At 39.7% G+C, this 27,815-nt stretch overlaps 1 protein-coding gene across 2 annotated transcripts in view; it reads left to right on the forward strand.

Annotated features, from left to right (window-relative positions):
* Nucleotides 1–24,626, forward strand: part of LOC309634938 (FUN14 domain-containing protein 2) — a 29,015-nt gene extending 4,389 nt beyond the window's left edge. Inside the window, exon 2 of one of the 2 annotated variants that reach the window (XM_082405586.1) lies at nucleotides 24–24,626. In XM_082405586.1, coding sequence (XP_082261712.1) covers nucleotides 12,190–12,759 — 570 coding nt within the window. In that variant the 5' untranslated portion in view covers nucleotides 24–12,189 and the 3' untranslated portion in view covers nucleotides 12,760–24,626. The remainder of the gene's footprint in view (nucleotides 1–23) is intronic. The other variant, XM_082405587.1, reaches the window with a different exon arrangement.
* The last annotated feature ends 3,189 nt before the right edge of the window (nucleotides 24,627–27,815 follow it).

Genomic DNA, 27,815 nt, shown 5'->3' on the forward strand with positions numbered 1-27,815 from the left:
TTGCTTCCCCTTGTCCCAAAAAGGGAACCAGGCCCTCTGTGCTACTGGCCTCAGAGGAGATTTCTGTTTCAGAAGTTGCCTGAAAGCATCCCAGCCCCCTGCCTGACTTTTGCACTCAGAAAACCTGAATTCCTTAAAGAGATTAAGCTAAGGGTTGTGGAAGGGGCAGGAGAGAGGTGAGTGCTTTTGGTGGGAAAGGTGTGGAAGCAGCGTTGGAAGCTGGACATTGCTCTGGGGAGGGAATAGAGTGGAAGGTCCCATTGGTAGTGAGGGTACATGCCTCACTTTCTGACAGTACTTTGAAAGGTATCAAAACTTTCCACCAGAAATGGTTGCCTGGTGGAGCTGGAAGACTGGCTCCTAGGAAGTAGGGCTCCCAGCTCAGGCAAACACCATCATAGCCAGCTTGGCATTAGGACGGACAACAAGGAGCCCAGGAGCAGCCATGAGGCTCTCTCCCAATTTTTTAGGCATCACTTTAGCTTTCTGATGACCCTAAAGTCTCAAGATGACTGAGATAGAATCTCCTGCCAAACTGGAGAGAGATTTAATTTGATTTAGAGATAGGTGACTATTCTTTCCCATGTGAGTTTCTTCCAACTGTAACAATGCTATTCTGGCTCTACTCTGGGCCCCTTCCCTTCCTGACCCCATCTCCACCCCTCCTCCTCCCTACCCTCCACACACAGTTACGCATAGATACACCTATACCATTTTAGCTTGTGGATGATAGATTTTTAATTTCCATTAAAAGGGAATAGAAATCCATAACCTCTCAATATGAAAACTATAAAGATTTATCTTCACTTAAATATGCAACTAGAAATGGCAAATAATTTGCCAATTCATTACCTTTTGAAGAATATCCTGGAAAATCTAAGCTAAAATTAAGTGAAACTTTTGCCAAAAGGAACATTTGAATTTTGCTTTATTGAGCTATTAAGCTAATATAGTCTCTTCTTTAAAGTTTCTTCTGTGGTTATGTTTGATGCAAAGCAATCTTCCAATTGTTTTACCATTAGCTTGAAGCAAAGGCAAATGAAAAGCATGACAAGGCATAAAATTGGCCTTAGCAATATCTAAGCTTGGTTCAGCCGTGACCATTATCCTCAATGCTCTTACAGTCTGAGCAAAACAGCCATAAAATTGGGTTATTGTTTTTAATTTTACAACCCATGATTTATTTTGTTTAACTTCAGTGACAGCCTGCCATCCCAGTAAGTGGCTTTAGTTAGGAAATGCAAGCAGGAAATCAAGGCCCAGAAGTCATTAGTTGTAGCATGTAGTCATCTCATTTGTCTTCCTGTATAACTACCAGAGTGTGATCCGTGTGATTCCTATTACATAAACGAACACTGGAAATTCTGAAATAAGAATAGCTCATAGAATGAAACAGATTTTACATGGTCAGTGTCAACTTCTCTGGCATTCAGACGCTAAACCCTGAACAGCTAGAACCTATGTTCCATATTTTAAATTCAAGGCCTCTCCAAGCAGAATTTTCAAATAAGGAGATAACACAGCTTACTGGTTAGGAATATATAAGTTTTGTAGTCAGGAAGACCTGACCTTTAATAGCTGTGTGACCTTGGGTCACTCTATTTAACCCTTTGAACCTCAATTTCCGCATCCAAAAAATGGGAATAATAATATTATCTGCATCATAGCATTGTTTGAGGAATAATTTATATAATACCTACAAAGTATTTAGCAAAGCACCCTCAGTAAATGTTTGTCATTGTTACTATTCATCTTTTTGTGATAACGATGATGAAAGAACAAATCCTTAATCCTTTGGTAAATATCAAATTAACCAGTTCTTTAATAGAAAGGACATTACCTTTCCACATTACAAAGGTGGAGTTTCTTGGCATCGTAAAACACTGTAATCCAAACTTTTCTGGCATATTATCCTGAATTTGTCTTAAGAAAATGAAGAAGAAATGAACAGATATCATTTATTCATCTTTATACCCCATATTACTTATCTAATAGTGTCTAACAAACAACCCCAATACTTAGTGGCTTAAAACAATACTCACTTTATCATCTTTTGTAGTTTCTCTGGGTCAGGAGTTCAGGGGTGGCTCAGGTAGGTAGCTATGGATCAAGGTTCTCATGAGGTTGCAATCACAGGTCACTTGGGCTGCAGCAACCCAAAGGAAATGGAGGAACCATTTTCAATGTAGTTCACTCACATGGTTGGCAAGTTGTGTTGCCAAGTCAAGTCCTCTCCATGGGGGTCTCACCACGGGGCTGCTCGAGTGCCCTTACATATCAGAGCTGCAATGCCTCTTATGATCGAACCTCAGAAGATACATACCATCATTTCTACCATAATTTATTGACCACACAGGCCAACAATGATTCAGTTTGGGGGGGGGGTGCTATAGACTGAATGTTTGTGTCCCTCCAAAATCCATGTATTGAAACTTAACCCCCAATGTGCTAGTACTTGGAGGTAGGACTTTGGAGAGGTGACTCGGTCATGAGGTAGAGCCCTTATGAATGAAATTAGTGTCCTTACAAAAGCGGTCCCCAGAGAATTCCCTTTCCCCTTCCACCATATGAAGACAAAGTAAAAAGACATCTGTCTATGAAACAGAAGTAGGCCTTTACCAGACACCAAATCTGCCAGCACCCTGATCTTGGACTTCCCAGCCTCCAGAACTATAAGAAATAAACGTCTGCTATTTATAAGCCACCCAGGCTACGGTATTCTGGTACAGAAGAAAGAGGGGACTACAGAAGGGTATGAACACCAGGAGATGAGGGTCATCACGGGCCCCCGGAAGAAAGATACCACAGCCCACTCTCTGACTCTCAGTGACTCACACACACCCACATACACACGGCATTCACCCACTCCAAGGTCACTGAAATTTTCATCCTGTTATAGCATCATCTCAGGCTCGTGGCCCAGGATCTCCTTATGCAGATGGAATCAGGTATAGATGAGGATCCTCAGGCAGAGTTCTTCAAATAAAGCTCCTCGAGTGGGATTCCTCTTGATCTCAAGACCTATCAACTAAAGAGATGCATTACCTGCCCCAAACACATCAAACATAAAATGGTGGGACAAGTATAGGATAGCCACTCTAGACACTCATTTATTATAAAAGTGTTAGAACAGGGGGCACAGGGGAGTCAGTGATCCACAGCAGCTCTGACATACAGCTGGGACCATGTGCCAACTCCTTGATTAAGCATCAATCCTACTTCTGCCTAAGAAGGTTTTTCCTTGGTTGTTCCCTCTCTCTGGGCTCTCAGTTTTTGTTTTTCGTTTTTTTAATAGCATCACCATACTTTAAGATACCAAATTCTGTATTAGTTATTTGTTGCTGCATAATAAATCACTGCAAAACTTAGTGGCTTAAAACAACAATAAGCATTTATTATCTCTCACGGTTTCCTTAGATCATGAATTCCAGAGCAACTTGATTGGGCGTTTCTAACTCAGAGGTACTCATAAGGTTGCTGTCTGAAGCTGGCTGGGGTTACAGGCACCTGAAAGCCTGACCAGCACTAGAAGATCTATTTCTAAGGTGGCTCAATCACATGGCTGTCACGTTAATTCTTCTCCATTTGGACCTCTCCACAGGACTGCTTGGGTGTCCTTGCAATACGGTGGCTGGCTTTCTCCAGCCTGAGTGATCTGAGAGAAAGCATGGTGGAAGCTGCAGTGTATTATATAAGTCTGTCTTGATAATCACAGATATCATTTCCACCGTACGTAATTTGTCACACAGGCCAGCCCTCATCCACATGAAAAGGATTATAGAAAGGTATGAACACTGATGACCACTGGAAGCTGGCTACCACACATTCTTCCCCAAAAAAGAAAATTTAGTCTCTTCCGTAAACTGAGTTATAACTACACATTTATATTTTATTCAAAATAAACAGGCCTATTAACAAATAAAATTTCTATATACAATCCCTAGGAATATCATATCTGGAAAGGAACTTTTTGCCCATAACCATATTGAAGCAATTTGAAGAAAGATAGGCTGAAAGGTCATATGTTACAGATTAGGCTAGCCACTCAGCCAGGAGTCACAAGGCTGGCATCAACTCCATCAACTCAGGAATTCATCAGACTCTGGGATCTGACCATTAGTCCTTAAGGCATAGAAATTAAATTTGCCATCCCATTAAGAAATAATTAAGAATAATTTAAGGGGTTGCTACAGATCAGCAGTCCCCAACATTTCTGGCACCAGGGACCAGTTTTGTGGAAGACAAATTTTCCACTGACTGGGGGGACGGGGGATGGTGGGATGGTTCATTCGGTAATGCGAGTGATGGGGAGCGATGAGAAGCGGCAGACGAAGCTTCACTCGCTCGCCCGCCACTCACCGCCTGCTGTGCCGCCCGCTTCCTAACAGGCCTTGGACTGGTAGCAGTCCGAGGTCCGGGGGGTGGGGATCCCTGCTATAGATTGAATGTTTGTGTTCCCCCAAATTCGCATGTTGAAACCTAATTCCCAATATGCTGGTGTTTGGAAGTGGGGCCCTTGGGAGATGATTGGGTCATGAGGGTAAAGCCCTTATAAATGGGATTAGTGCCTTGTAAAAGAGACCCCAGAAAGCTCACTCGCCCCTTCCACCATGTGAAGACATAGACATCTGTCCACAAAGCAGAAAGCGGGCCCTCACAGACACCAAATCCGTCAGTACCTTGATCAGGACTTCCCAGCCTCTAGAACCACGAGAAATAAATTTCTGTTGTTATAAGCTACCCAGTCTATGGTGTTTTGTTATATCAGCCCAAACAGACTAAGACAAGGGTGGATTTACATTAACCAAGCACCCAAAGGCTAATACGTAGAAAACCACAATGCCAATTTATTTCAAATGACGCCCCAAACCATAACAGAATGTGTACGCTGACTATGGTCCACCCATACACATGTTTACATGAGACATAAAAGTATTACTAGAAAAAATGTTATTATTGATTGAGTGTGGAATCACATTCAGCATGGGGATTTAGTTGGACTGTCTGTCATCGAGCCCTCAGAGGTATATGCCTTTATCTCCACTTCCAGGGACAGACCCACCACACTGGCAAGCAGCTCAATCCTAGGTCAGGTTGTCCTGTGCGTGGATGAAGACCACTGGTGCTGGCCTCTGTCCCTCAACCTTTTCACTGTTTCTATGGCTGACCAACTGCCATTACTTTCCTTCTTTACATCGATAACCTTTCATCACATAACAGACAATTCTGCAGCCATTCAGTCACTAGAAGATGGAGGGATTCAAATTTTTTCCACCCCAGCCTACCCGAGAGGAACGACACATTATCACCGATAACTGTGGCTAAAGGATAGTGGTGAATCTAGGAGGGGGTGATTTAAAAGACAAGATGATTCTATTATGGTTGTGGTCAGGAGATAAGCCCACTACTGCCACCATTTTAAGAATTACAATTTAAGGCAAATGTACATATTTCTAATGTAATTTATGAAATGTGTTTAGAAGTTCAACTGTCAGAATTATTTCCCTATGTTCAAATTTTAACAGGGTACCTCATTTTTGCCTCCAAATCTTGCCTACCTGCAAGAACATGGGAATTTTGGGCTTGAATTTGGAAATTTATTTTCTTCCATCGAACTGGATAACATAACGGTTCGGTATGCTAGCTTTAGAGGCAGAAATCAGCCAGTTGACTCCATCTCAGGAGCTTCTGATTATCCTTTTCACTGACTGACTTACACACAACCACTCAGGGGTCTTTGTGAATTTGCTCCCATAACTCACCTATTTTGTGGTCTTGGGACCTACTTCATTATCTGCTGCCCTTTCTTCTAGAGGACGGATAGACCAGCCACTATCCTTCCTCCAGTTGCTAACCAGAGTATAGAGCCATCTAATTCTCTGTGTTTTCTGGAATTTCCATTTATCACACTTGGCATTTCTTTTTTACTTCTCAACTGAAAGTCAAGCATAAGCTTTCCCTGACCTTATACATTTATAAGAGTTCTGGTATCTTTCAAACATTCAATTTAATTGGTGTTAAAATTGTGAAACTGCAGTAAATTTACATTAACACTTTCTTCTCTCCCTCTCTCTTTTTAAAAAAAAATTTTAATGTGTGATCTTTAAAATAAATGTGCATATTACTCTTACCAGTTGGTCTCTCCAGCTTTCTAAATACATTGATTATTCACTCCTCAAGAGTAATACTCTCTTATTTTGAATAACAATAAAAATAACAATTTACAATCATCTAACTTTGCTATGACAGTTATATAAGTTGACTCAATGTCCATTAGCTGGAAACAAATCAGACAACTAGGTGTTATTTCATGAGAAAATTCCCATCGTGGTTACTTATTTATATGTTTATTTTCGTTCTTCCTAGAGTTAGGCGTATTTCAAGATACCGCTACAGAAATACTAAATTCTCTTCCTTGTTACCAGTACACGGTGAGGTGTTTAACGCAGGGAATTGCTCAGAGAGTACATCTGCCTATTGTCACGTAGCACGACAAGATCATTCACCAGAGGATGTCAATACCATTTTAAGTCAATGTGTAGTGTTTACACTGAGTATCTGTCTAGCCATCATTCACACAATTGTGAAACTCTCCCAGGCACACATCAGCTGTGTGTTCACGCCTCACCATTTCCCAAGCTGCTGAGATGGGCTCAGCACAATCTAATTCAGAAGCACCTCACCGGTATCACGACCAGCAAGGTCAATTCTAGTTGTTCAAAACCAGATTTGATATAGGACCTGCTGTACACTGGCTCAGTGGCAATTTCTCAAGGCCGGAAAAAGAACTCCACAGCGCCACCAGTTGTCAAGAATGGTAGCACCTTTTATTTCGAATGACTCATACAAAAAGTCCAGAAAGCAATAAAATGTTAGCATTCAGCCAGCCCATTTCATAGATCTGTCAGCCCAGTCCTATGAGAAAGTCTTGTTTTTGGCAGTCTGCGGCTGAACTTTCATGACAGGCCTTGTCTAGAAACTGGATTTTATTTATTCTCGGTCTCATTCAAAAGTCCACTTTTCACAAATGAAGTCCAATGATGCTAGCACTCAGCCCCCTTTTGTTAATGCAAGATCTCCGCTCATGCCCTTCCCTTCAACACCTCCACTAAATCTCTTTGGGGCTTTTTATGGAATTTCCAGGGAGATCAGGAGCTCTTGAGCATCCAGAACAATTATACTGCCGTTTCCTTCAGAGACAACACTGTTAGCCCTGCTGATGGCGGCCCAGAGCCCTCAGGAGGCAAAGTTGGGTCCTAGGTGGTGGTGGAGGGAGAAGCTTTGTGTGTGTGTGTATGCGTGTGTGTGGTGTGGTATGAGTGGTGTGTGTGAAGTATATGGTGTATATGTGTGGTATGTACGTGTGATGTGCGTGGTGTGTGTGGTGTGGGGATGGTATGTGTGGTCTGTGTGTGGTGTGTGTGTGATGTGCAGTGTGTGTACGTATGTGTGGTGTCAGGGAATGCGCGTGGCTCCGTTCTCAAGCCCGCTGGCTGCATCACGTCTGCCCCTTGAACCTCTGTGAAATGGATGAAATTGCCACCACCCCTTTCTCTACTCAGGCTCCAGACCAGTCCCTCAGGTCCAGCTGGGGAGGAACGCAATGACATTTCCCTAAACCTGTAACTTCTCATTCCCTTGTCTCCCTTCCAGGGGCCCTGCACTTCTCCCCACAACCAAATCCCAGTATTCCTAAGCCCCCAAACATACTACGGATACAAGGAGGGCTGGGGAAGGGGATAACCCAATACCAGATAGATGCACCTGAATCTCAGTTCCTAGGACTGTGTTACATCAATCTACCCATTACTAAAGCAATTTAGTTCTTCAGTAAACAATCTTGTGCTCTTACCATGTGCTCAACAATGAGCTAGAACCTGAGGACATAATCATAAATGAGAGGTGTCTATGGGCACTGAACTCGGCTTAAAGGGAGATACACACAAGGAAGAGGCATTTACAATCCTGGGCTCTAGACACTTGGCAGGAGGGCGCAGGGTCCTAACAGAGGACAAGGAGAGAGACATTAACCCTAACGGGGCCTTGCAGAGGCTTCCTGGGAAAGGGGACGTCCAGGTAGTAGAAATCTGACTGACCAACAGAGAGGAGAGGGCTTCAGGTAGAAGGCCTAGAACACTGAAAAGTTTAAGTGAATTTTAATAAGCCCAGAGAATAAACCAACAACTGGGCATTTAAAAAATGGGGAAAAAACCAAACTAGGTCAATTTTCCTCAAAACATGGTCCAAGGACTACCTGAAAAAGAGTCACCTGCTGTGATTGTTTTTGAAAAAAATGCTTTTAGTTGCTCCCTAGATTTATTCTCTTTGAATCAGGGGCACAAGAATGTGCATTTTAAACACATTTTCTACGTGGTCCTTCCCAGAATAAAGTTTGAGAACCAACGGACCAAATCAAGTGAGGCCGGGTGAGGCAATTTCTAGAGTTTGGATTTTTCCTGAAATAAATGTGAAGCCTTGTTACTCAATGCAGTGACATAATTAAGATGTGTGTTTTTGATAGCTCACTATAGAAGCAATTTAGAGAATGGACAAGTTGAGCAATAGAGAGATCTCTCTGCCCATTTTTAGCTGCGATCATTATGTTGAAGTTCAAGATCTCAGCATATTTAAATATATGGATTACCAATTACACACCCAACTAAAATCCTATCCAGTCACATTCTCCATTTCTGTCAGCCTGCTTTAGGGTGGTCAACTGTCCCATTTGCTCAGAACTGAGGGATTTCCCAGGATGTGGGACTCCAGTGATAAAAACAGAAAAGTCCAAGGCAAATTGGGACAAACTGGCCACCCTATAATGACAAAGAATAATCCCCATAGCAATCCATCAGATCACTGAGAGTTCTCAATACAGTACTCTCCTTTTTAAAATTCTGAGATTAAAAGAATCTTTCTGGGGCTTCCCTGGTGGCGCAGTGGTTGAGAGTCTGCCTGCCAATACAGGGGACACGGGTTCGAGCCCTGGTCTGGGAAGATCCCACATGCCGCATAGCAACTGGGCCCGTGAGCCACAATTACTGAGCCTGCGCGTCTGGAGCCTGTGCTCCGCAACAAGAGAGGCCACAATAGTGAGACGCCCACGCACCGCGATGAAGAGTGGCCCCCGCTTGCCGCAACTAGAGAAAGCCCTCGCACGAAACGAAGACCCAACACAGCCATAAATAATTAAATAAATAAATAAATAAATAGCATTCCCTTTAAAAAAAAAAAAGAATCTTTCTGAAAGAGAAAAAAAAGGGTATTAAAGAGAATGGAATTAAAACAATTGTTTGTAGTTGAAAAAAAGAATCCCAAGCACACTGTTGCTTGAATGCAAATTTAAAACAGAAACAAGAATTCTGGCAGCACCTTTTAATCTGTAAGAACAGAGGCTCTTAAGCATGATGCTGCAATCAGTAGATGGGCGTGTTGCAAGGAAATTGTTTTTTACTACTCATAATTAAAGGATTGAGTTTGTAAATGATTTACTCTTAAAAATACAGAACATCAAGGTTAGCTCACTTGCATTCTGTTATACTTTCTTCAGCAGGAGAGAGAGTGGTGGAGTTATGGCATACATGCCCAGAATAACAAACAGCTGAGTTGGCTCAGTGATTCACTTTGGACAGAGGAATATACATCCTCCATCATTTCTCTACAGAGGAAAAGAGATTGAGAAGCACCACTTGAGTGGGAACTTGATAAGTCAGTTCGACATATTCAAACTTTAAAAAGGAAAGAAAGAAGAAAAAATAGAGGAAAAGTTTAAATACTTTTACTTTAAATGCCCAGTTGTTACACCAGGACAGTTTTTACCCAAATATTGGTACTACAGTTGATTTTAGATGGTACAAGGATAAAACATTTTAAATTGTAACACAATAGGACTTATTTTGCTACTAAGTAATGAAAAAGTATATAATTAGCATATCAAACCTGTCATTTCATGCATATTGTTGCTTAAGATGAGGTTAAGCATAAAAATAAGTCAATTAAAAAGGTATAATAGGGGCTTCCCTGGTGGCGCAGTGGTTGAGAATCTGCCTGCCAATGCAGGGGACACGGGTTCGAGCCCTGGTCTGGGAAGATCCCACATGCCGCGGAGCAACTAGGCCCGTGAGCCACAATTACTGAGCCTGCGCGTCTGGAGCCTGTGCTCCGCAACAAGAGAGGCCGCAATAGTGAGACGACCACGCACCGCAATGAAGAGTGGCCCCCACTTGCCACAACTAGAGAAAGCCCTCGCACAGAAACGAAGAACCAACACAGCCATAAATAAATAAATAAATAATTCCCATTTTTAAAAAAAAAAGGTATAATAAATAAGTGTATGGGTGGTAGACAGCAAAAATTTGTGAAAGTGGTAGGGGGATGACTCAAGTGTGGGAAATGTTATACTTGTCTAAGTCAAAGCAGAGAAAAATGCTACATTTATTTTATAAAGATGAAGAGCAACAAAAATTTCACATTTCAAAACTAAGTTCCTCAACTTGTTGAACACTAGAAACTTCAGCTCATATATTTCTACCACTTGAAGTTGTTAGATCTGAGTTAATTTCCAAAACAACTGTCCAGTTTTAAAAAAATCAAATAAAAGCAAAATAACTAAACAATAGAAATTTATAATTACAATTTCAGCATCAGTCCAATTACAGGGAATCTGATTTTCCAGCAACTGTGTGTCATGATCAAAATACAATAATAGCAGCTCATATTTTCAACTTGATTACCTAAGTGGATATCAGCCACCTAAATAGGCCAGAAAATAAAACCTTTTAAGTCAAAGACAAAGAAAAACAGAAAATCATTAAAAAATAAAAGTGCTTTGTCTATTGTATATATAGCTCATCTCTCCCATAGATGTTAAGATACAAGAATTTGCTTGGACAATAAAACCCATGGCATTTGTTAACTATGATTTTAAATCATTCCTGATACTTCTCCAAGTATCTTAAAAGTTTTTCCAAAACTCTACTGCAAAACTCTATAATGCAAAAAATAAGCTTTAAAATGCCTGCTGTCAGATTATATTTTCTCTCCTTTACAATTTATTTATCATGAGACCACATTTTCAGTTGAACTCTCTGCTTTATAATTTTATGGTTGAATAAGTACAGTTCTCCTGGATTTAAGCAAAATATATCAGACTGGACTTTTATGCTCCAAAATGTATTTTCTTAAGTTAACAGGATTTTTCTTCCTGGAGAAGGTACCATTTCTTAAAATAAAATAAAACAAAATAAAATAAAAACATAAAGCATTGAAATTCAACCTATTACAGGTTGGTTTTCTCAATGGCCCCGTATGCTATTGTTCAGTTACAGAAATGATGCTTTCAAGATCTATAGGAAGTCAGCAAACTATGGTTCTGAATCCCTTACTTATCAGTTTAGTGCTAATAAAGTAAACTTCAATGTTCCTGTGGGGTAAGAAAGCTCCTGATGTCAGATAATCACAGCGAAGGATCTGAAAGTATCCTTGAGGATCAGGTTTTATATACATATCTTCATCATAAATAAGGTCTCTAAGAAATATTCTTATCCACTAACTACAACAGTCTTTTTTTCTAGAATAGTATGACATAATAGTAGAAGATGCCACGTGTTGAAAGTGTTGGTTTGAATTCCAGCTCTCTTTTCCTCATCTGTAGAATAAGGATTATAATAGTACCTGCCTCATAAGGTTATTGTGAGGATTAAAGAGTAAATGCATACAAAGAACTTAGAAAAGTGTCTACCACGCAGTTTATTCAGTAAATTAGCTTTTATCATAAGCACTAGCCCATCACTCACTACCCTTGTACAAGCTGCCAAGGCCTTAACTGGAATCACTATTCTCAAAGACCCATTTCCGTGTAAACAGACTGGGGAAATACTAACAGGAAGTTTTATTTAAGGCAGCCAATGTGCACCCAATGCATGATGATTAGACTAGACTATCCTGGAGACTTTCTCAACTTTGAAATTAAACTAATACAGGGTGCTATTAAAGGAGAGTGAACGGGCTTTCCTTTAATGTCCTACACCTGACCATTCTTGGTCTCACATCCGCAGTATTGTGCTCTTTAGCAGGATAAAAGGATTACTTACCTTTTAAAAGTGGCAGGAGATACTCAGCAGGATCTCCAAAACCAGACTGAAGATTACAGAAACGAAGACTGCGCCCACGTCTTCCGCCGCCGCCGTGGGAATGGAAACGTCTACCCCACGCGCCGGAAGCCAGCTCGCGCCGACGGCAGCGCGCCGCTCCGCGTCCTACCGCGCGGAGTCCCGACGGGTGTCATCGCGAGACGAGCTCGCCGAGACGGCCGCAGCCAGTCAAGGAAACTTGGAGGGAAATTTTGAGTCACTGGACCTTGCAGAACTTGCTAAAAAGCAGCCATGGCGGCGCAAGCTGTTTGGGCAGGAATCTGGGCCTTCAGCTGGAAAGTATAGCGTGGCAACCCAGCTGTTAATTGGAGGTGTCACTGGATGGTGCACGGGTTTCATATTCCAGAAGGTTGGAAGATTGGCTGCCACAGCTCTGGGAGGTGGATTTTTCCTGCTTCAGCTTGCAAACCATACTGGCTACATCAAAGTGGACGGGCAGCGGGTAGAGAAGGACATGAAGAAAGCCAAGGAACAGCTGAAGATCCGCAAGAGCAACCAGATACCTACGGAGGTGAAAAGCAAACTAGAGGAGGTGGTGTCGTTTGTGAAGAAGAATGTTCTAGTGACTGGTGGATTTTTCAGAGGCTTTCTGCTAGGTATGGCATCCTGAAGAGGATGACTTCACTTCCTTATTCCTGGTTTTTCCAGCCAGCAGCCTCTTCACTCCATCATAGGATAGCAAGTCTCTCCTCTGGGTCCTCTTCTCCCTTGCCTTCCTCCCTGCCATGGCGTATCTGAATGGCTTCTGTAGGCATCTGTTGGTACAAGTGGATAAAGGCCGCACCATGACCTTGACGGCAACGGAAGAGACAGTAGACATTAACTCTTCTCCCACCACACTCCCCCCTTGACTGATCTCTAGGTCAGCAAGAACATTCCTTTCTCTTCTAAGATACTTACCAGAACATGGTACAAGATGGCTCACCATGGAGCATGAGTGGATCCTCAAAGGTTGTCCCAAACTTGATTTGGAAAAGAAATAACAAGCATATAAGATAACCTTACTATGTTCTGCATGGAAAGGAACTGAATACATTTGCCTTTAAGCATGAAAGATTTTGGTATCTTGGTGTCTACTTTCTTTTGTAGTAGATTTTAGGTTACAGAATGAGAACTACTTCTACTGGCTCTAATTATCCTGACAAAATGGCAGCATGTGCACTACAGGTGAAATATCTGAATACGGAATGAACTTGTTCTAAAGATACATATGCTGAGCTGAAGGTATTGTGTTTGGTGGGTAGGTCTTTAGGGAAACCAACCAATAGATACATTTAGGATGGTCAGACTTAGTGAATCATTTAGAGGCATTCAGGTATTATCTAGGGATGTTTTTCACCATACAGGATAATGCATCTCATGATTGTTTCCAAAGGATTTATTTATGGTAAAATCAGTGACTTTAGGTGGAAGAGGGAAGAAGCTCTTGGATTTTTATTTAATAGAAAAGGTTTTAAGCTTTGAAATGTGAAATATTCTTTACCTCTTGTCAAAACATTAGGGGTAGCCGTAGCTCCTCTGTGCCAATTCTACTATTTCTTTATCCAGTTAGTATGAAATATATAACATTTGAACCAGAGTTTTTAAATGGTGGCATTCCAAGCATTAAGAATTGAGAACAGTAGCAACAGCACATGTGAAATAAATTATTTTCATCATCAAAGGTAATCTGCTGTCTCAGGATGACCCCAACTTTTAGAATTTTTCTTTAAAATAAAAATTTATAGATATACACATGCTTAGAAACTGAACACATTTTTCTGTAATGGCCTTCTATTGTACCATCTAGAATATCCACCGCAGGAAGGCAAGGCTTGTATCTGCACCATTATATCCATGGAGCCAAGCACTTAATAGGTGCTCAGTATCTGTTGAATATATGAATAATGAGCTCATAGAAGAGTATCTGGAAAAGGGACTGATCCACAGGATTTGTGAGACTTTATGAGTTCAGAAAATTCAGAAAACTTGGAATTACTTCTTAAACTTGCAGGTGATCCCTTGCAAAATGTATGTTTTTAAGGCCTTCCTTTTAAAATGTTTGCCTTTTACCTTACCTTGGGAGTGATGCATTGAATTTGGAAATTGTAGCTACTAGTGGATGTGTGGAATTTTTTAGAATTCATCCATTTGCATTTTTCTCCTTATTATGTTAGGTAGTATTTAAAGGCAACATTAAGTTGTTTCGCTTGTAATATGTATGAATTATATACAAATCATAATGGTAAAAAAAAAAAAAAGACTGCACCCATTTCTCAGGAATGAGCAGACCCACATTAGCCAAAATGTGAAAACCAGAAGGACTAAAAGGATTGAAATACCAGAGAATTTATTAATAATACCTGACATCAATAAGCTGAAGGACGATGTGTAGAAAACTTAACAACCCTTGGTGAGTCATTATTCTTTAATAAATGGGGATAAAAATATCTAATTTCAAAGATAACTGTGCAAGAGTGAATAAGCTACATCACTCCACATTTCTATCCTGAATTTAGAAGCCATATGGAGGTTTGTTATTTAAATAAAAACAGTATTTAAAAATAACATTTCAGATATTACTAGACTTTTATTAAAATGTCATCAGTACAAAGTACAGACGTGCTATGTAGTGAATTGTTTCCACAATATCTATTTCCTCTATTTTTTTAAAAATCTCTAGTCAAATATTACCATACTCCTCAGAATCTTCCAATTATAATAACAAGGATCTCCTAGAGTTTTCAACATAGGGTCCAAGATGTGTCTACTCTATGCCGCGTTCTAAGGATAGCAGAAATATATTATAGCAAGTTCTCATGGCTTTTTGCCCATTTATTGGAGTATAAAGAAAGAAAATACTCTTTTCACACTGGTGCCCTTTGAAATGAGGACCTTTGCTCCATAGAGCTTTCCTTAGTATGTGAAAAGTTAAAATAAAGAAAATAAAGTGTTCTCATACTTTCTACATTGAAATAACAATAGAAATAAAAATAATTCTGTCCCGTTGGGGCATTTTCGAGTTTCCAGCCTTTGATTCAGTTTAAAACATAATGTTGGTGCCAAGAGATTTCATGCTTCAGTGGAAGGGAGAGAATCAGAGCCCCATCACTGGTTCTGGGTAATCTGGATAATCTTGGATGAGGTTTAAAGTATTCAATTGGATCTGGATTGGAATACAGGATTATGCAGCCAATATTTTGTTTAAAACCCACGTCTTTAAAATTAATTGTATAAATTCCCTTCTTATATTTCAGAAAAAAGTCCAGATCATGTAGCATAGGTGCTAGCTAGCTACAAACTGAAGTTCTCATCACGACATTGTATTGCCTGCACTTCCCTCAGAAAATGAAGATGTTAAAGCTGCAATGATACTTGTAAATTACCCAGAGAAAACAGATAAAAACTGTGCTTTGTCCTCAAGTAGCTAAAAAATGCAAAACAAAGACTCACTTTCACCTGAAGTAGTAGGGCTAATTAGAGCCTAAAATAGGTTTGGCTTCAATTCTCTAGATAATCTACTTGTGTGTTTATTTAGTCTGAAATCAGAAGCTTAAAAATGAATCAACTTTCAAGTAAAAGCTAAATGACTTTGAAAACCAACTTGCAGAAGCATTAGACTTTAAAGCGACCTCTTTGAGTGGCCTCTGTGTAAATATATTTAATAAACATTGGTCTTATTTACTTTAGATTTGCACCTCAAAACAAAAATATTAATAAATTCAAAAGAATTTTGCCTATCACAAATTCACATTCTTGACAAATCACACACACACACACACACACACACTGTATGCCCCCATCTTTCTGCTTACCTTCGTCTCAGGGAAATATTCACAACAATCTTCACTGTGTAAGACTGTGACTCTCAATTTTGTCTGCACTTTACAATCACCTGGGGAACTAAAGCTCTGGCTACACTGAGCACCAATTAAATCAAAGTCTCTATAGCTGGGACCCAGGCATCACATTTGTAAAACTCCCCAGGTGAATCCAATATACAGCCAACATTGAGAACCACTCTTTCAGGAGTTAGTTTTTCTACAGAATGCCTGAAAACCACCAAAAGCACCCAATTTTTTTCTCCTCATTCTCACTCTCAGTTTTTCCCCTTTGGTTGGTTTATCCTCTCATATGCTTAACTGAATTCCATCACTCTGAGTGTAAAAAAGTCAGGAAAGAAAATAGTCCTACATCATTTCAATTTTTTAATTCACTTATTCAATCAATAAATATTTTCTATATATCTTCTACATAAGTCCAGGCTTTACAAGAACTTATTAAATAAGAAGTCCTTCCCTGAGGGACCTCACAGCATAATAGGGAAGATGGTCAGGAGCAAAATACATTCCAGTATTGGTTGATGAGTGCTGAAACTGAGGTACAGTGGGGACATAAAGAACTATTTTCCTTGTAGGCATCAGGGACCGCATTACAGAAAGACTGCATTTGAGTTGGTCAGGAAGGTGGAGCAGGTGGCCTAAGTAAACAGAGGGGGAAGTGGAGTGGCATTCCAGGCAGAGAGAAAATCTGCATAAAGGCATAGAAGCATGAACAAGCCCAGTGAGGCAGGAGCCTTAACTAGTTTGGTGTGGCTGGAGGGCAGTGGTGTGTGTGTGTGTGTGTGTGTGTGTGTGTGTGTGTGTGTCTGAGGAGGGGTGGAAATTGTGGTATCTAAGGTTGGAGGAGAAGGCAGGAGAAAGTGCCCCATGCATCAAAGATGAGCTGAGCCTGGAATTAGCACATGACGTTACTATGTAAATTTATTACATGTTTTAAAAATTCCATTGACCTTTAGGAAACGGGATTACTGTTGAATATCTATCATCTTGATGAATATCTTGGAATACATTTTATTATTAAACCACGTGTTTGGGGGCTTCCCTGGTGGCGCAGTGGTTGAGAATCTGCCTGCCAATGCAGGGGACACGGGTTCGAGCCCTGGTCTGGGAAGATCCCACGTGCCGCGGAGCAACTAGACCCGTGAGCCACAACTACTGAGCCTGCGCGTCTGGAGCCTGCGCTCCGCAACAAGAGAGGCCGCGATAGTGAGAGGCCCGCGCACCGCGATGAAGAGTGGCCCCCGCTTGCCGCAACTGGAGAAAGCCCTCGCACAGAAAAGAAGACCCAACACAGCCATAAATAAATAAATAAATTAATTAATTAATTAAATATAACTTATTTAAAAAAACACGTGTTTGTGTATATGTGTGTATGAAATTAGAGCACTAGTGTGGAAAACAAAGACAGAGCATACCTGACAATGAGAAATCAAGTAATTATTCTGATTTTAAATTTGCAATTGAATTAGAAGGTAGAAAGTGAGAAAGAAAATCAAGTCGTTTTAAGACTTTGGATATTGGGTGACCTGACTGTGATTATTGTCTTCAATCACAAATCACACACGGAGAAGACACCGCAGCACATTTGTAACATCTTCATTAACATAAAGGATATGTGTGTATGGGTGGCTAAACTAGTTAAAGTTCTCTGTACTTCGATGTAGACTACGCTTATCATTTCCTCTTGGGTAAATCCCATCCCGCTCCAATGCCTAGTCCTCCAGCACCTTCCTGAATCCCTACCCCTTCACATGTCCCATATACAACCTCTCCCTGGACTCTACAAGCATCCGTTTATCTGTATCTCTCTCTGCCTCTTATAAACGACAAATCCATGTGTTTGATTCTTCCTTTAGAACAGGATCTGTACCTACTTTTTAAAAATAGACATTTATGAAGTGCCTAGTACCATTCACATACATCATCTCATTTAACCCTTCCAACAGCCAGTACTGTAACTTAGAAGCTATTTTCCAAACACTCAGGTGAGGAAATCAAAGTTCAAAAAGTTAAATGGCTTTCCCCAGATTATACAAGTAACAAGTATATGAAGCATCTGAGTCAAATTTGGAAACAGGCTCTCTCATCCCATCTACTGTGCACCCATTATTCTTACTGAAAGAAAGAGTCCAGCATCATGTTTTGTAGAGAATAGGTACACAATATACATGTGTTTAATAAATAGCTTCTATGTTGCTTTTCTTATATTTATATGAGTGTATGTCTAAATGTGCATAAGCACACCCGTACTCATACTCTATGTAGATGTAGACAGGTGCACAGACAATTCCCAATTACAAACTTAATATGTCCCAAATATTGGATAGTTAAGTGAGTTGTGAGAGATGCAAAACACTTTTTCTACAGAAACAATTTCATACAAAGAAGGTAAGGCATCACATGGACCCGCTACATGCCTTCTGAACACACAAAGTATCAGAACGCAAGTAGCCACTATATACACAATGTCTCATTTGAAAATATACTCTTAGTTTTGTTTTCTCCTGAGCCAGGAACTGGGACTTCTCATCATCCGATCTCCCCAGCTTAGGAGGATGTGAGGATGAGAACCTTTCCAGATGTGTAGATGCTCCAGATGTATTACAGACCATAAATGCATGCTGAAAAAAACCCATAAATACATGCCACAAAACGCATATGACACACAGACACCTGTCATGTAAGCTCCAAGAGGACAGAGATTCTTGTTTTGTTCGCTGATGGATCCCAAACCCTTAGAACAGTACCTAGCACATAATAGGCACTTAATAAATATTTTTAAATTAAAAAAATGAATACTTTATAGACCTTGTTAGCAGCTTCCTCCCTTTTCACACCACCGAAAATTAGCTGTGGTAATTTCCAAATGAAGTCTTAAAACAATGAAAGGTCATTCTTCTGGTTCACACTAGAATTAGAGCCCAAAAGTGTTCAGATCAACTCATAGCCACACATAATCTTGGAATTCACAATTTCACAGTGAATGGATAAGAGACAAAAGGCTAAACAAGATCCATTAATGTGGCTGTGAGAATGGAAAACTGGACCCAGAAGACAAATTTTTAAATGAGATTACTTGGTCTAGTTGAGAGCTGACCACATGTATTGAATCTATAAGTTGTCTTTGCACAGAGGTGGCTGACCGTCTGAGTTTTGTCTCTAGTGGAGAGAGGACACAAAGTTCTAGAGAGAAATTGCCAGATGAGATGCAAAAGATTGATTTAAGTTGGATAAAAAGATATGTTTTGGTATAGAAAACATGGTCTTATAGAGATTTAAGTTACCAAGGTAAATTCCAGACTTTTAAGAACAGCAGAAATGCTCCTTTTTGAATTGTTCAGATACTACACAAGGTAGAGGCAGGGGCTGGAGAAGGTGATCTCTTAGGTCATTCACTAACCCATGAAACTAGGAATGAGGCCAAATTTTAATGAAACCTCATATAGCTTTGTTCTTGTTTCTCTGTGAAAACTGTATATTTGTGGTATCTTATCAATATAGAGATCTGAAATTATTTCTCCAGGGAACAAATAACATTTCACTAAGTTCCTGGGGCAACAGGAAGTGAATACACATAAAAACAATTACCAGATTGAAAAGCCATTCCCCTAACCTCTTGTAAATCTTAAGTACTACTTATAATGAGAATGTTCTTACAATTCTCTAAAGTGATGTATTATTTACCTACTGGGGAAAAAATTAACTGGACATGAAAATAGACTTCCAGTTAAAGAACTCTCACTTATTCTTTTGGTATCTCATCATTTGTTACTCTATAGTTGTAAAGAAATTAGTATAAAATACAACAATGTCATCAAGATAGACTCCTAGCATGCTTCTGTACCCAGAGCTGTCTGTAGTGGGGTTTGTGACTTTGGGAAAATCACAGTGAAGAAAAGTACCTTCTCTCCCATGCTTTCGGATTAAAATAAATTCAAGAAAACTGGCATAATAAAAAGAGCACTGGATTTGGAATCAGAAGTCTAGGGTTCAAGTTGAGGTTCCATAACACAAAAGCAGTATGATTTTGGGTAAGTTACAACCTCTCTAAACTTTACTTTCCTTATCTGCAAAATAAAGGTAATAGTAACTATAATAAAACTATAATAAAAAAGTTACTGCAGTCACTTTCAAATAGATGTGTGAATGCACACAACAGAGAGGGTACTCAATGTTGTTTGAGTGTTGCTACAAATTAGTCACTTTCTTACTTTATTATAAAAACTACAACCTCCTGCAATAACAAAAGCAGAGAAAAGCAATAGCAATCTGCAGTGATTTTGTGGAAGTTTATTAGTAATGGGGTTGCAGAAGGTGTCAGTTTAGCAGCCAAAATATATGCACAAGTTCATGGCTCCCAAGATCCATGTGTATACCCAGTGCCTTCCTGAGCCATCACCCGTCCATCTGATCCAAGGCAGTCTGAGGTCCAGGAAGCACCATCTGGCTGATTCCATCCCTAGAAACAGCTCTGAACAACCAACGTGGGGGACAACCAAGGTGGATGCCACTCTCCAGCCTTCTGGTATAACTCGTCGATCTTCAAATACATGACCCAAGCCCCATTCCTAGTACTGTGAAATTCTGGTGTTTTCTTTAGAATTTCTAAGGCATGAGATGAGGGATGCATTCATGTTTTCCATCGCAGCTCACTCAGAATTTCTGCTCCCAACTCACCTCCCTGTACTCTGCTCCCCATCTCCCTTCTTGAAGCTGTGCTTTCCCCTCTAGTCTGATTCTCACTAGAATGGACATGGTCTCTTCTCTCTTACTGCCCTTTAAGAACCTCTAACACAAAAGTATTTTGCATAACAGACTTGACCAAAAGTTTGGGGATAGTAAGAATAATGACATCCCAGAGCTTAAAACATCTGCATATTGCATATTGAATTTCAGATGTGACTTTTCCTCAAAATGTATTTGTCTCTCCTCAGTCCACAGAAATTTCTCACTGACTAAAAAAGCTGGGTCCTAGTCTACAGACGGTTTACTTCTTAGAACTTTTTCTCCTTTCATCTTTTCCGGAGCCAACAGCATAGAAGCTCTAAATTCCTGCCATTTTAGAGCAGTTGATATTCTGTTTCATGCTTTCCCATCTAGACTGACACAAGGGCCTTTGGCCTACTTTTCATAGTCAGTGGAGCCATTAAGGTATTTTCTTAGGGAAAAAAAAAAAATCTCCCTGAGGGGAATTCTCCTGGAACAAACAACTTAAACAAAAGCGAGGTTTAAAAAAAAAATGCTTCTTCTTACTTCATACAATTTAGGGTAATAATGTCCTATTATCAGATTTAGGTAGAAGGGACACACTTATCAGGCATGTCTCCCAAGGGAAAACATCACTGGCAGGAAGGAGGAGTAGCAAGGTCAGAGGTAAATGTTTTCTTTAGCTTTTGTTTTTCACAGAAGAGATGGTCTCCAAGGTTTTCCATCACCTCAATATACTACAAAACTTCAGATTATAAAGAGCTCATAACCTAAACCCAATCTAGGCAGAAAAGAGTGCTATAGATCCCAGAAAATGGAAGGAGCCACCAAGTGTCCCCTAGATAGTAATGTCCATCTTTGCCATGCAGCTTCTGAAAGAGCCAGATAAGGCTAAGTAGACCCAGAATCCAATGGCTCAAAACTCCACATGTCTAGAAGCCAATGTGGAGAGCGAGAAGGAAGTGATCAATAAGGAAAGGTGTGGGGAACTCATTTTATTTCCTACCCTATCAGGAGTCCTGATACAGGAAAAGGAAGGGTTCCACTCAAATGTAGGAGTTGCCAGGAAACTTGCCTTCACGAAATATACCTAAACCTTGACAGATATTTGCAGAGAAAATCTGATCAGTCTCTCAACCCGAAAAATCTGGCCCCTTCTTTTTACATCCACCATCAACTTCCTAGTCCAAGTTTTTATGAACTTTCTCCTGGAGTTCTGCAATCATCTTCTATCTAATCTACCCGCATCCAAACCAGCCTCCCTCCCATCTGTTTTCCAAACTGTAGCCTGTGTGATCGTTCCAAACCTTAACTATGATCATTTCAGCCCGCACCCCTACCCCCATGCTACAAACCATTGCTTACAAACTTCAGAGACTTAGCATACCTATCAGGATAAAGACAAATCACTATAACATGGGGTACAAGTCCATGGATGGTCTAGCTTCACCTACCTCTCCAGCCTCGTGCCACCATGCTCCTCTCTGGTCTTTTCAGGCTACAGAGGCCCTTCTTCAGTTCCTCTGATTCATGGCACTTCAGCCAGCGACAGGTTTCCCTGCTAAGAACACTCTTCCCTCCCTCTTTCCCTCATTAACTCCTACTCTTCCTTCAGATATCAGTTCAAGTAGCACTTTCTCAGGGAAGCCTTCTCTATTCTCCTTGAAGGATCACATGCTGCTAACATCACAGCTGCAATTCTTCATTCATTTGGGTGTTTATTTGATAAATATCTGACCCTCCCATAAGACTGTAAAACTTCATGAAGAAGAGATTATGTCTGAATTTTTTTTTACCAGTGTATTCCTTTGTTGAATGAATGAATGAATGAACATCAGCTCATTAATCAACAGACATTTTTTCTATACCTGAGAAATTAAGAAACTTGTCAATTTGATCACTTCTCAAATAGCCATGTTTTAAAGCTCTATTATGAATGAGGAGTATTGTTAGAACAAAGATTTGCTATGATTAGGTTTATTACTATTATTATCATCATCATAACTGGTTTATTGTCAATATCATTGCCTTCATAACTCAGCATTTTATAACTATTATTACATTCATTAATTAGTTTTTTATACTTCCATTATTTATAAAATGGGTTATTTTTGTAAAAGCTAAATCCCATTGAAAAGAGGATGTATTAAGACTCCAGAAGTACCAGACTGTGGCTAGAGGGTCATTTTAGAACTAAGGGTTGCCTATGGGTCTACTTTATTACTATTTCCAGGAGGTACATGCCATTTGGAAAATTAAGGCCTTGAGAAAGATCAAAGAAACATTTATAGCCACTTAAGGAGTAACCTTTTCTAATGATAAACTCATCACATTAGACTTAGATGGGACCTTAGAGGTCATTTAGCTACATTCATTATTTCATACATGATAAAGCCAAGCCTGGACTTCCATAAGATCATATAGCCAAGGCAAGCCCTGCATCTATTTTTATTCAGCTCCCTTAAAACTACTGTATATTAAATCAGCTCCAAACCTATTAAAACCAAGGGTCCTAACAATTCATATCCGACTGTCACAGAGCCAGCTGAGATGTGAATAGCTTTCCAGGTTGCCAGACTAGAATTTCATATAAATGGACACTCATCTTTGTTATTTAACTCCAGTCTAAATTTAGAAACTAGTTCTGCTGTGTAGTTTTGTGCATGAAGAAAAAGATACCTCAAGATCATCTATATGTCACTTTCTCAAAAAAGCCTTTCATCTTTATTAAGAATGGTCTGCCAGTATGAAAAGGGTAAGTTCTAGTGTGACCCCCAAGGTCAGCTGCACACCCCCCCCAAGGTCAGTTCTTGTATCTGCTGCTTTTGTCCATATCCAGATGTAGAACTCAATACCTATTTGATTTCACCCAGAAGAATGCATTTGATCTAATGTTAATTAGCAACACAGGGACTTCTCTGGCAGTCCAGTGGTTAAGACTCCTCACTTCCACTGCAGTGGCACGGGCTCCATCCTTGGTCAGGGAACTAAAATCCTACATGCCCCCGCACCAGAAAAAAAAAGAAAAAAGAGCAACGCGGCCTTTATTGGAGATACTAGGTGAGGAAGAAGGTGGCATTAATCCTCACTTATCTCAGCAAACAATTTAAAAACCTGATCAGAAATTTCTACTCCCTATAAGTACCTCCCCACTCAAGTTGCACTAGGGGGTTTTGATTCTTTCTTTTCCCATTGTACAACCTCGTTTCTCTTCTCCTCCCCTCCAAATTTTCTCTTTCCTCAGGAATGTCTTACAACTTTCCCACTCATCCATTCCCTCCCTATTCTTTTCAGAGCAATGTATCTGTGTCCTAGCTACGATCTTTAAACCTCCATGTCCAACTCATCAACGAATTCCATAAAACAAAGGGACTTCTGGTTAACAAGACCCACTTTCTTAGAAGATCGTTTATGTCTTTTGTTACTTGTGTGTGTGTGACTGTGTGTGTGTGTGTGTGTGTGTGTGTGTGTGTATACACATATATTCTTTTTCTAAATATAACTAACTTTCCCCTGGAGGAATTGAATTCTGGCAATTGAAATTTTCCCCATCCTAGTGTAGAAGTAAAAAACAACTCTCCTGGGGCTTCCCTGGTGGTGCAGTGGTTGAGAGTCTGCCTGCTGATGCGGGGGGCGCGGGTTCGGGCCCTGGTCTGGAAGGATCCCGCGTGCCGCGGAGCGACTGGGCCCGTGAGCCACAGTTGCTGGGCCTGCGCGTCTGGAGCCTGTGCTCCGCGGCGGGAGAGGCCGCGGTGGTGAGAGGCCCGCGCGACGCGATGGGGAGTGGCCCCCGCTTGCCGCGATTGGAGAGGGCCCTCGCGCGGAGGCGGGGACCCAGCACAGCCATAAATAAATAAAAATAAATAAATAAATAAAATTTAAAAAAAAAAACAAGAAATTTGCCAAAGAACACATAATAATTGGCAGCACTAGCGTCCAAAGCATTAAAAAAAAAAAAAAAAAAAGAGGATATTTAAAAAAAAAAAAAAAAAAAAAAAAACAGCTCTCCTATAGTGATTTGAGCTAATTCTTTTCAAGGCATGCTACTGTCATAAAGGAGTTTTCTATGGTACTTTTGATTTTAATGAAAATTTTTCAAATTTAAGAATTCCTTACAGGGGAATAAAGAATAACAACAACAAAAATCCTCTAATTTTTTTCCCCAAGCTTCCAAATTCCTAGGCCTTAGTACCTCTTGGAAAACATTTTATCAGGACTCATAATTGAAATATAAAAAAGCAATCACCTCTCAGAAACCTCAGTCTTAGGAAATGATCATAAGAATTGAAAGTATAGGCACATATTATCTGGAATATAGAAGTAGACTCACTTCTCATTTTTTAAACATGCTTTTCCCTTAATAAAATGATAATGAAATGACTAGCCAATGATCTAATACCCCTCTTTGTCAACAGCACAGATACCAGCTGCCTTTGTCACATAACTAGGTGATCAAACTGTCACTAGTGATACCACCAACAGGCCATCCAGAAAGTTCCCAATGAAACTCCAAGGGAAAAAGTATCTTACAAGCAAATGGTATGTGCGCAAACTTTGCAGTCCAAGAATCTGCTCTCATAAATGTTATTTGGACTAGAATAAGGAATAAAACACTAGATAATAGCTACAAAATGTTAGAGAAATCGTTGCTGTTTTAAGTCTTCCTCTGCAGAATTTTTAAATTAGGAAAATTTTTGTTAAAAACAAAAATACCTTGGGGAACTCATTTCACAAGATGTAAACATTGGCATCAGTATTACTATTTTCAAAAGTAGAAGAGAGGCCTTAAGAAGCTGGCAAAACTGAGAAAAAAAATGAGTTAGGTAAATAAAATTCACAAGTCCCATTATGTCACTTTTTTTCAAAATGTTCTCAAATATTAATTATAAGTGGAAGTGAATAAATTAATAATCTATGATGGTAAGAATAAAACATTCATACATTAACTTCTTGTAGAATAGAATTTTATATCGGAATATTGGTATATGTGGCCAATTTTTTTAAATTTTAAGATTTTTGAGATTTCAAAATGTAAGTTCTTGTGTGTGCTTCTGCAGATAATATTTTTATTATGCTATTCAAGACATAAATGAATCTGTTTTTCTCACTTTTCTTTATCAAAAAACATTTGTTTCAGTAGTCTCTTCCAGTGTATTAAGACTTCACAGTACCAAAATATCTGAATGGGCCAAATTCATTAATCAAGCAGAATAGCTCATTTGAAATGAGTCCTAAAGGCTTCAATGTTCTGTCCTCTGTAGCAACAGAGTCATTCCTATTTAATTAGGTAAGCCAATGTTTTTGCAAAACGATTAATAATGCGATTTAATTTGGGGGTTTGGTAAACATCTAGGAATTCATTCATTATGACCTCCACACTGAGTTTACTTTGTAAAGCAGCATAAAACTAATCACTTAGAGCTATAAAATGTGAGACCTTTTTTTTTAAACTCATAAGCCTTTTACATTATATGTGCCTTTCATGTGTTTACGTTGACTCTTTTTGTTTCATTGCCTTTCAAAACTACAGATGGGGTAAATAGGTGAATTACAACAGCAATGGCCAAGAGTGACTGACAAGCCCTGAGTGGTTATGTGGAGGAAGATGGTGAAGATGCTGGAAAACCTGGACCACAGGTGTCAGTGTGTCCCAGCATCACTAACTGTAATCTACCTGCTGACCGGTGCTGGGATTTTCCTCAGGAGATATGACCATCATGTGACTTGAACCAAACTATTTAAAGTATGTTTTGTTTTAAACCAGGGGAGGGAGCGGGAAACCGGTCCACCAAAAACATCTAATGCACTGGACTCATCTTGAGACAGATGTTTACGTAAACTCCCAGATCGAGACACTAACTCCTAGTGAATTAACCTATGAAACCACCCAGCGCCTTGTATTGTTTACTCATTATTTTTACCTGATGAAATCAGAATATGGGTCCAGAGGCCATAAAGGTTCATACCCTGAGAAAATTCAAGTGTCCTCTTGTTTTCAAATGCTTCTCTGATTACTATTAGTGTCAGAAAATTGTGGAAAAGCATTGTTTTCAAGTGGCAACTGACATGAACATTAAAAATCTACTCAGGTCTCTGAACCAGTTAAGAGTCGTAACGACAATCCATGAAGGTGGACCTTGAATTTAAATGCAAAATAACTTGATAATGCTATGAAACAGTTAATAAATACCACAAGTAGAGATTATAGTATACCATATACCATCCTGGATGAATGGACATGTTTTACTTCTTTGTTTCTTTATATCAAATTTAGTGGTAGATGAAAACAAACTTTTTCAGAAATAAAGGACTTAACTAAGAGAAATAAAGCCTGAGAGCCTGAAGTGTCCTACTTTACCCAACACTAGTGATTAATGAGAAGTTTGTTCAAAGAAGAGAGTCTTACACTGCCTCTATGAACACAATGACATACACCCCAGATGATCAGTTAATGACCTGAAGCTCTGGGTGTCACTCTTAATGTTTTGCAAGTCACCTTTAAAAAAACTGCCTGTTTTGCATACCAATAACAGATATTCCCCTAGTGTACTTGGAAGGAAACTAAATGCCATCAAGGAAAGATGGTTTAAATTTTTTGTTTTACTTCCAACCACTGTCTGTTTGGTTAGGCTTTAGCAAACATAATCTAGGATGCTGAACTTGCCCAATGGTACCACAGCATTGTATGTTCCCAAGCATCTTATCAGGTTCATCAGCATTAATTACTCATGTCTACAGTCATACACATAGAGCTGCAAACTTGGTATTTCTTTTTTTTTTTTAACATCTTTATTGGAGTATAATTGCTTTACAATGGTGTGTTAGTTTCTGCTTTATAACAAAGTGAATCAGTTATACATATACATATGTCCCCATATCTCTTCCCTCTTGCGTCTCCCTGCCTCCCACCCTCCCTATCCCACCCCTCTAGGTGGTCGGTCACAAAGCACTGAGCTGATCTCCCTGTGCTATGCAGCTGCTTCCCACTAGCTATCTATTTTACATTTGGTAGTGTATATATCAAACTTTGTATTTCTACCTGTACACACTGGAATGTGTGTTTGTGTTTACAGAAATGGCTCCTACACCCAAATTCGCCTTATGAATCAGCCTTGTCTACTTAGAATAGAGTCAAGAG

The sequence above is a fragment of the Balaenoptera borealis genome (assembly GCF_965194805.1).
Source record: "Balaenoptera borealis genome assembly, chromosome: 9".
NCBI lineage: Eukaryota > Metazoa > Chordata > Mammalia > Artiodactyla > Balaenopteridae > Balaenoptera > Balaenoptera borealis.